Source organism: Girardinichthys multiradiatus, chromosome 19 (assembly GCF_021462225.1).
Source record: "Girardinichthys multiradiatus isolate DD_20200921_A chromosome 19, DD_fGirMul_XY1, whole genome shotgun sequence".
Taxonomy (NCBI): Eukaryota; Metazoa; Chordata; class Actinopteri; order Cyprinodontiformes; family Goodeidae; genus Girardinichthys; species Girardinichthys multiradiatus.
In genome coordinates, this window is record NC_061811.1 from 30,795,095 (window position 1) to 30,805,824 (window position 10,730).

The window sequence follows — 10,730 nt, forward strand, 5'->3', positions numbered from 1 at the left end:
ACCCTCTTCTCTTTCTCTCTCCTGCCTGGATCTGTAGTTTCTCTGTTTCTTCCCTGGGGGGGCGATGGCTGGTTTCTTCAAGGCAAGAGCAACAACCTTACGGATCATCAAACCACTTCAGCTTTAGAAAACACAAAGCTACAGTTTAGCAGCACTTCATTCTGCTATTTTTCTGGTTGTTGTCAGGAAAATAGCTCTTGCCGTAGAGTGGTTCTGCCCTACGGCTCACAGGTAGTGCATGGATCTAGAGAGGTTTTGGATTTAGGTTGGTGCTCTTCCTTCCACCTCTTTCTGATGCTCCAATTCCACCTTATAGACTTGCTGCCTCCTGAATGCCTAACTGACTAGGTTTTTGGTAATGCATTCTGTCTCAGCCGTGATCCGATTGCTTTATTTCAGGGCACTAACTGGCCAGAGGCCTGCATGTTTTTGCTCTCTGCCTGTCCTGCTACAAATTCAATTTTACCACCTAAATCTGTCGTAAAGCAAAAAATGGCAGCATGTGCACCTGGCCTTTACATTTTATAAAATCCTTGCACTGTTAACTACAGTAGTTTACAATATCAATCATTTGATGTCAGTATCTTAAAAAGTTACTATTTATTAGATGTTAATGCTGACAACTGTACAGGTCCTTCTCAAAATATTAGCATATTGTGATAAAGTTAATTATTTTCCATAATGTCATGATGAAAATTTAACATTCATATATTTTAGATTTATTGCACACTAACTGAAATATTTCAGGTCTTTTATTGTCTTAATACGGATGATTTTGGCATACAGCTCATGAAAACCCAAAATTCCTATCTCACAAAATTAGCATATTTCTTCCGACCAATAAAAGAAAAGTGTTTTTAATACAAAAAAGGTCAACCTTCAAATAATCATGTACAGTTATGCACTCAATATTTGGTCGGGAATCCTTTGGCAGAAATGACTGCTTCAATGCGGCGTGGCATGGAGGCAATCAGCCTGTGGCACTGCTGAGGTCTTATGGAGGCCCAGGATGCTTCGATAGCGGCTTTTAGCTCATCCAGAGTGTTGGGTCTTGAGTCTCTCAACGTTCTCTTCACAATATCCCACAGATTCTCTATGGGGTTCAGGTCAGGAGAGTTGGCAGGCCAATTGAGCACAGTGATACCATGGTCAGTAAACCATTTACCAGTGGTTTTGGCACTGTGAACAGGTGCCAGGTCATGCTGAAAAATGAAATCTTCATCTCCATAAAGCTTTTCAGCAGATGGAAGCATGAAGTGCTCCAAAATCTCCTGATAGCTAGCTGCATTGACCCTGCCCTTGATAAAACACAGTGGACCAACACCAGCAGCTGACACGGCACCCCAGACCATCACTGACTGGGTACTTGACACTTGACTTCTGGCATTTTGACATTTCCTTCTCCCCAGTCTTCCTCCAGACTCTGGCACCTTGATTTCCGAATGACATGCAGAATTTGCTTTCATCCGAAAAAAGTACTTTGGACCACTGAGCAACAGTCCAGTGCTGCTTCTCTGTAGCCCAGGTCAGGCGCTTCTGCCGCTGTTTCTGGTTCAAAAGTGGCTTGACCTGGGGAATGCGACACCTGTAGCCCATTTCCTGCACACGCCTGTGCACGGTGGCTCTGGATGTTTCTACTCCAGACTCAGTCCACTGCTTCCGCAGGTCCCCCAAGGTCTGGAATCGGCCCTTCTCCACAATCTTCCTCAGGGTCCGGTCACCTCTTCTCGTTGTGCAGCGTTTTCTGCCACACTTTTTCCTTCCCACAGACTTCCCACTGAGGTGCCTTGATACAGCACTCTGGGAACAGCCTATTCGTTCAGAAATGTCTTTCTGTGTCTTACCCTCTTGCTTGAGGGTGTCAATAGTGGCCTTCTGGACAGCAGTCAGGTCGGCAGTCTTACCCATGATTGGGGTTTTGAGTGATGAACCAGGCTGGGAGTTTTAAAGGCCTCAGGAATCTTTTGCAGGTGTTTAGAGTTAACTCGTTGATTCAGATGATTAGGTTCATAGCTCGTTTAGAGACCCTTTTAATGATATGCTAATTTTGTGAGATAGGAATTTTGGGTTTTCATGAGCTGTATGCCAAAATCATCCGTATTAAGACAATAAGAGACCTGAAATATTTCAGTTAGTGTGCAATGAATCTAAAATATATGAATGTTAAATTTTCATCATGACATTATGGAAAATAATGAACGTTATCACAATATGCTAATATTTTGAGAAGGACCTGTATATGCAATTTCTCTAATACTTTAATTTCTACAGCCAAGTTTTAGTTGTTAGGATTTTAATTTTCATCATCAGACCCTATAATTTTATCGTTCTAATCATTAACTGTCTTTCTGGGCTCATTTCTCTAGCCCTAATGAGGATTCCTGTCAGAAGTTCATCCCATTCATTGGGGTAAGTAAGAAACCCCTGACGTTCGCTCTGTTTTTATTATAGGTTAGTATTTGACTGGAAATAAATCTGTCCAATTTATTGCCTCTTAGAGTTGGTTGAATGCTTGCTTTTTTCTTTTCCTCCATTATTGTTTAGGTAGTGAAAGTTGGCTTTGTGGAGCAAACATCCGCAGCATCAGGCAAGTACTTATTAGACATCATTTAAAGCAACATCTTTTGCACAGGCTGCCTAGTAAACCTACAGAAGCTTAGGAGGCATTAGAGAAAGGTTCTTAGCCTCATCTAAGCTGTTTCTCACCTGTGTTTATGGCTTTATGAACAGGTATTGTAAGAACAAGTATTATACTTTTTTCTTCGTTAAAATTTTCCACCTATTTCAACAACATACATTATATAGGTCTATTTTGTATTTCCTATTTCGTAGAGGACTAGAATGGGATTGATATTGTCCCTAATATGAATGGGCCAGTTACTGTTATCAAGTTATATCTAGGGTTCAGAACTGATAAAATGTTCTGGGTTTAAAGTCCTTTTAATGATATGCTAGAGATAATACCAGACTGAAAAATTCACAGATTAAATAAACTGTCCAACAACTGTGCATCATTTTAACAACAGCTTGCCTTTTCAGGAGATTCTGATGATGCAGCACCTCTGAGCTCGTCTTTGCTCTCCTCCACCCCTCCTCAAGTATTCCCCGCTTTTAAAGAATCTTCGCCAACACCACCGTCTTCTCCCTCCATCAACACCAGCTTCTGTGTTCTCAGGTGAACCTGTTGGAGAGAAATCATTCAATGTTTACTTTTGTTACTATTAAACAAAGCAACACGCTTACTTTGGATTTGATTCATTTGTGAGGTATAAAAGCAGTTTCACATATAATCTCCTGTTTGATGTATGCATGAGCTTGTGGAAAAACCTCCTCTGTGTTTCTTGTTTTTAGCAGTACCAGCAGTCAGGCGGAATTGATGGGCCTTCAGGTAGATTACTGGGTGGCTCCAACAGAGAGGAAGAAAGACATGGAGAAGCGGGACTCCTCCTCTAAAAACACTCTGAAGTGCAATTTCCGCTCGCTGCAGGCCAGCCGGCTTCCCCTCGGGGGGGCAGAGTCAAGCCCCCAGCCCACTATGTCTATGACTGTTGTAACCAAGGAGAAAAATAAGAAGGGTGTGTAGTGCTCTTTCTTATTTCTTCTTTTTTATATAATCATGCCTAAAATCCAGTATTTTAGTAGTAAAAGTAGTAAAAAGAAAGCAGATTGATTCTGAATCCCTCATTACTCACAATGTGGATGTCTGTTGTTGGGTTCTGACAGTGATGTTTCTGCCGAAAAAGAGCAAAGACAAGGAGGTGGAGTCCAAGAGTCAGGTGATCGAGGGCATCAGCCGCCTGATCTGCACCGCCAAGCACCAGCAGACCATGCTGAGAGGTAATTATGGAACAGAAACCATCTTTTGTTGTTTTGTTTTCCTTTTGGTGTTTATGTTTTCTTATTGTTTTGACCTGACAGTTTAAAGAAGTGAGAGGTAATTCATTCATTCAAAAAGCATTGGAACTGCCTATACCTCATTAGATCTTGAGCAACATAAATGACACGTTTAAATCAGTTTGTGGCATTTTATATGTGATGCCATAGAAAACCTACAGTTTTTCAAAGACATAAACTCAAAAGTTTTTCTTTTTATGCAGGAGTATAATATATACATTGTTTTTTTTTTCAAGACTGACTTTTCAAGAACAAGTCTGAGGAGCAGAGCTATAGTAACTCCATTTTTACAAAGCTGATGGGTCGTACCATAAATATATGGAGAAGATTCCTTGAAACTAAGTGAAGAAGAAAGGTGATGATCAGAAGGCAGCAGTATGATTTCCCAGTTGGAATCTACAGATGTTGTAGATTCTAAGAGCATAGCAGCTGATTTCTTTGCGTGCATGATGAGGAAGTAAAGAGAAGGTGAGAGTTTTGCACTGTGTCTTTGTAGGTATAGAGACAGCAAAGGGTGCCAACAAAGAACAGTGTAAAACGAAGTCAGGTATGGCCGAGAACGTGTGTTACGTGATATGTAACAGGAAAGCAAGACAGTGACGAGGTGTGTGGTAACAGCATGGTAGGAGCTGGGTTTGAGGTGATGAAATTGTGAAGGATTAGAACATGCTGACTATCTGCAAAAGAACAGAAGTCCTGATATTCTCTATTATTTTCTCTAAGATTTTTATGTGGCAGAATTCAATAAAGAAAATCTACTGTAAAAGGCTGAATATTGTCAGATTTGTGAATTTGTTAACGTGACCTGAAAAATCTGACTTTTTTATTTAGTATGTTTGTGTTTTTCATATTTCACATTCCTGTTAAAGAGGAAAATTGGCAAAGGAAAGATTATATTGGTCGCTGCAGCTCCCTGTCTGTGTAATTTGATGTCCTCGGGTCTCCCTTATACTGACAGGGCAAAGCAAACCACCTTATTTCATGAAGCAGGAGAACAAGATTTTTTAACACACAATGAACGGGACCCACAAGTGAAACAATTTACGGGATGAATTATAATAGAGTTATGTTAGAGCAGAGAGGATGCTAGTTAGCGCTAGCTTAATTAGCATGAATTCAAAAACAAACAAAAAAATAGAAAATTTGAAAAATAAACAAAAGGTATTTCATATTGCCTTCTTTTTCTTTCAGTCTCCTAAAATAACAAGAGTACTTAACCCAAGTGGTAAAGTTTGACTTTTAAATTAAGACAGTTTTTGAGTTTGGCTTGATACTGTCTGCTTCCTCTCATTAGTAGAACTAGGAAATGTCAGTTAGAAGCTGGCAAAATCACTCACGCAGATGAAAACATGAAAAAATTTGAAATAATCTTGCGTTAGGATTTCAGAGTGTACCCGGCTAACCTCCCACCTCTGTCAGTCAGATTTGCAATAAAATAAACCTCCCCGCAAATGAACATCTGAATTTTTAACTGACTAAGCTCTAAAGGTTATTCAGACTTTATATATTATTCATAAAAGCTTGTGTAAAAGGTTTTCCACTTAATCTGATTACTATTGGGTCTGAGAGGGGAAATGGGAACAAGTTTTAGGTTCTGTGTAACACCTGTTCTCATCCAGTTAAATATCAACAGAGTAACACAGAATTTTTCCCACGACATGTCCGATTAAAAGAGTCAGTTATTCCCTCCGGATTTCAGGATCTCAACGAGCAGGCACAAAAAAAAGTGTCGGTCCTTTAACATTCTCTTTGTCGAAGGAGCCCTTGGCTCGTTGCCCTTCGGACCAGCCTTGGTTACTCCTAGAAAGAAGAAAGACCAAACAGACTTTGTTCCAAAAAAGGGGTGTTTACACAAATGAGTCTCTGGGCACTCCCAGCCAGGAGTGACCATCAGTATAACATAAGAAAGGGGTTTCTTGCCAGGAGTAGCCACATGAGAGTCCCAGTGGATGACAAGTAAACAAAGTCTCCTAGGAGGCTGCAATGAATCTCTTCTCAGGAATGATTGCATTTTTTTAAACAGTCTCACTGGGATGATCAGACTGTGCTTCAACATATTGTAAATGAGCTAAAAATCTAGAGCATTTAGGTAGATGTTGGAATTTCTGCTCTAGTTCTGACCAGCATTTTAACTCTGATGCTCAAAGGCATGCATCAGCACCCATTGTTTCTCCTATGAAGCGTGTCACCAAAATAGTTTATATCAGCATGATTTATTCTCACTGTATTTCTTAAAAACAACCTTCAAAAGTCTTTTATCTTTACAACAGACAGCCACATTCTGCGGTTTATGGAAATCATCCATATACAGTACAGCCTTTCCGTTTAGAGAGGTGTGGCTCTAAAGGGTGTTTTTGTGTCAATAAAGTCCATATAAAAACACGTGTTCTGAAAAACAATGGAATTGCGATTTGAGCTTCAGCTTTGAGTTCCCGGTCAGAAATACAGACATGGAACTTCAACATCCGAAGGCCAGAATTCAATATCTAATGTGAATGCCACACATACAAGCATAGGTAAAATTGCAGGTAAAAACGACAGTTTGCATGTCATTAAATTAGCACCACCCAGTGCTGGGCAGCCTCTATTTAAGATCATGTTCCTTTAGTGTTTAAATCCATAACATGGAAGTGTTTGTAATACCAGAAGTCATTGATTTGGTGGTGTGAACAAATACTTTTGGCAATATAGTGAGCCTTCTGTGTCTAGGAAGTTTGAATATATCTATATTCATCAAAATAACTGAAGTATGACTCAAAACACATTCACTTTATTTATAGCTTGTTATCAGTTCTAGTTTCGCTGAGTGTTTTATGTGCTGTTTTGTGTCTCCTCCACAGTGATGATTGATGGTGTTGAGTGGAACGATGTCAAGTTTTTCCAGTTAGCGGCTCAATGGTCCTCACATGTCAAACACTTCCCTGTCGGGATTTTTGGGCACACTAAAGGTCCTTACTAGCAGCACCTTGAAAAGAGACTGAAACCAGGAGTATAGCCCCCATTATCCCTTGTGCCAAGATTTTAACCCCCTCCTCCCTTTTTAATTCTGCTGTCTTAAGTTAAACTCCCGCTCTCTGCTGTTGCATTGGTCTGATTATTTAATATTCTGTTTTTTTATTTATGTAAAGCTGCCAGATGAAAATGACTTTACCCTGCTTAAAAAGCTGCTGATGTTTTGTAGTCCTTTGAAAAAAAATTTCTTCATAAAAGGCTTTTATTAACGTGTTGAGTGAGTCATCAGGTAGGACCTGGTTGTTTCATTTGTTGCTGTTTTGTTTATTTGTTGTTTTTTAATGTTTATATTAAACCAGCAAAAATATTATAGTACATATAAAAAACACACAAATACACAAAAGAAGCTTCCATGGAATAAAACGGTCATACTTTTAATCCTGGTTTTTCCCAGGGTTTCTTTGCCTAGAAGTAAAAAAACTAAGATAACTGAAGTGTCTAATGTGCAATAGACTGGATGTTATGTAAACTCAATGAATTGAACTGTCACTGTGTATACAACAAGTTTTAATTTTTCACTCCATACAAAGATCCTTATTTTGTATTTCCACCTCTAAAAAAGAAACGTAAGATTATCAAGAGAAATAAAAAAAAATAAAAAAAGTTTCATTATTTATTTTTCTAAATAAATTAGAATACAAACATAATAATAAGTTAAAATAAGCATATTGAGTTTTGGGATGCACTAACATTTCGAATTGTAATGATCAAGGCTGGCTTTGACACTGGCCAAGAAGCTTCAAGTGCCTGCTTGTAACCTCCTGGCAAGCAGGGGGTAGTAAGTACTGACATAGAAAATAGACCTAAAAATTTGTTATTTACAGATCCCAGCAAGTGTCAGCTGGTTAAAGAAAAACAAAACCGGTGGAAATCCGTGCTCATGCTCTACTAAACCGTGCGCTCAGTTTAGCAATCTGTGCGCATGGATTACTAAACTGTGCTCTCAGATTTGCAATCTGTCCGTTGGTTAACAAGACTGTGAAATCAGTTCCTGCAATCCGCACAGTTTGATAAAATGCATGCTCAGTTTTGAAATCCATGCGCACGAGGGCACAGTTCAGTAATCCGTGGGAACAGATTGCAAAACTGAGCGCACAGTTTACTAAAGTGTGAGCACGGTTTTCCATAGGATATTTTTTTACTCGCTGAAACTTGCTCCGCAGTTTATTTGTAGCTCGGTTTATAAAGAACAAGGCTACCTTAAAATTCCTTGAGTTCCATGAAACTTGAGGCCATCCAGTATTGGCCTACACTTTCCACGTATATATTTATTCACTATTTCCAGTATTCTACAGTTTTAGGCTAAGTTAACAACTAACTTAGCTAAGGTCAAAGGTACAAATCTTTCCATCATCTTTGTTAAAGACTTGCATGGGATGTGACAGGAATATAATGTTTTAATATAATTAAAGAAGGAAAAATCCTAATTTACAGTGGCATAAATCATCATCTAACTGAACCTGAGTGTGTTAAAAAATGTCTGACTATTCCTTTTAGTGTTTCCTTGTAAATGGGAATTAGTTGTAGAAAGGATTATCTTCACCACTAAACTGTTTATCTTAGAAATAACTCCTCCTTAAAGGGAAAGTTAAGATTTTTTTTATTGAGGTTCTGTAAAGTTACAGTTACCTTTACCTGTAGTACAGATATCATTTCTCAGTTAGTTTATAGAAAGGTGAAGAAGTTTGCAGAGCTAAGAAAGTTGGTTAGTTAGCTAAGTAGAAAGACAAACCCCCCGTTTTAGCTGATTTTGTCCCTTTGTGACCTATCAGTGTGCTCGAAGTACACCAAGGGTCTGGTGAACTTTGGGAATTTTGTGGCAATGGTACGAAAGATATTACATTCCTGTACTTTTCCAGGTCTAAACAGGCAGACTGATACAGTATAAGTGTAAATACAGATAAATATTCTTGAATTTATAGTTGAAACCAAATATTTAAACACACTGTAAAAAGACACCAAACCTCTTTTTTCTCATTCTCTTTTTTAAATTTCTTTAAAGTCAGACATTAACAAAAACGTTCGTAGTATTTGGTGGCATTGCATTTAAGCTTAAGTTGGAACAAGTTGTGGATCCTTCCACAAGCTTCTCACAACAGTTTGCTGGAATTTTGGCCCATTTCTCCTGACATGACCAGTGTAACAGGGTCAGGTATGAAGGCCAATTTGCTTACGAACACCATTACAATTCTTCGGCAAAACATATTCTCTCTCAGTTCTCTTTCTGATATCCTGGCTGATGTCTTCTGATATTTCAATAATGACCCATTAGTGTGTTTGAAGTACACCTTAAAAAACATCCAGAAGTGTGCCTCCAATTAACTCAGTAGTTGTAAATTAAAATCTAAAATGTTGATAAAATATTAAATCAGAAGTTAAAAAACATGACATCATCTAAGCTTTTTAAAATTGTTTAAAGGCATAGTAACCTTAGTGTAAGTAAACCTCTAGTTTTCATATAGAGTTGCATCCAATGGACATGAATATTTTCAGCTCGAGTTTTAAATAGCTAAAGTCAGCTAAAACAGGGGCTTCTATCTGACTAGCTGTTAACCTGTCCCCGGTTAACCTGAGGATTTATTTACTTTCTACAAACTCACTTATGAAATATTTCTACTACAGATACTACTACAGAATACCTTTACTAATATTTTCACAACAGTTCACTTAAAAAAAATCGGAACTATCCCTTTAAGACCAGCACTCCTTCGCACTGCACAGCTTTTGCTAAAAGCAAAGATTCATTGTTTTAGAGGTTTTCTTTGGCCAACAGAAGTGTATTTATTACAGTTCACTCAAACTGTGTGGTCTGTTACTTCATAATGTAGAGGTGAATGTATCAAACGTACTTTACTGTAAAGCACTTTTAAATGTTTGTCTATTTAGATTAGTGTGAATCACTCCTCCCTCGTAACCTGCAGGTACAACAGGCTGGTTGCTGCGAGCCATAGCTAAACAACAGCACAAACTGTGGTGTCATAATTTATATGCAATGTTAGCCAAGCCACATTATCCCATCTCAGCTGTGTACTATTAAGACATCAATAAAATGAATGAGGCTTAAATGGAGTATTGTAGAATTTAGTTCAAATATTCTGAGTTTAGAGCAGAAAGTGTCTGTAGTGTATGTCTGTAGCTTCCCTTCAAGTTTAGCTGTGCGTCAAATTGCCCACAAATTGTTATTGAGCAGAAGTTTGATCATAACCCTTATAATTTTTTAATAAGTGCCTAACTTGCATAATTTTGACAAATCAAGTAACCCTGCCTACAGTGGTTCTGATTCTGGGCCCAAGACAACACAATAAACTGCAACAAAAACAAATACAGTTAAGTCTGTTCATGTGAGTAATGGTAAATCACATTCTAGCCACTTGGCTCTAAGTACAATGAACACTAGAACCCCTTAATGTTGAGAAAACCTGTTTTTTTTTCTTCTCAGTGTTATATTTTTATTTTAAGTATTGTATTGTCTCAGAGAAGGCTGTTCAAGACTGAAAGTTGCTTAAAGACTACCACTGTAATCCCAAAATCTGGGAATAATAAAACTACTATACACAATTTACTTGTCATTTCGTTTGTTTCCCAACTCTTGCCATCTACTCTGAAAGAAAATAAACTTTTTGTCTTGGAAAAAAGAGAAATTCATTGCTAAAACTAACATTTAAGGGTTAGAATTTTCAGAAAATTAATGAAAAATTAGTTTAGTGAACACTAATATTATTAATAACATTCATAAAAACGTTCACAAAGGTATGTTAATGCATAATATTTCAATGGTTATCTTTAAAATAAAATGTTTGTCTTTGTCTAAAGAGGACAAAATA

The 10,730-nt window shown here is 37.9% G+C and overlaps 1 protein-coding gene across 1 annotated transcript in view; it reads left to right on the plus strand.

Annotated features, from left to right (window-relative positions):
- The window catches only part of pacs2 (phosphofurin acidic cluster sorting protein 2), an 83,165-nt gene extending 72,701 nt beyond the window's left edge, over positions 1 to 10,464 (plus strand). Inside the window, exons 20-25 of the mRNA XM_047345208.1 lie at positions 2,367 to 2,409; positions 2,545 to 2,587; positions 3,040 to 3,175; positions 3,355 to 3,575; positions 3,724 to 3,837; positions 6,735 to 10,464. Coding sequence (XP_047201164.1) covers positions 2,367 to 2,409; positions 2,545 to 2,587; positions 3,040 to 3,175; positions 3,355 to 3,575; positions 3,724 to 3,837; positions 6,735 to 6,853 — 676 coding nt within the window. The 3' untranslated portion in view covers positions 6,854 to 10,464. The remainder of the gene's footprint in view (positions 1 to 2,366; positions 2,410 to 2,544; positions 2,588 to 3,039; positions 3,176 to 3,354; positions 3,576 to 3,723; positions 3,838 to 6,734) is intronic.
- The last annotated feature ends 266 nt before the right edge of the window (positions 10,465 to 10,730 follow it).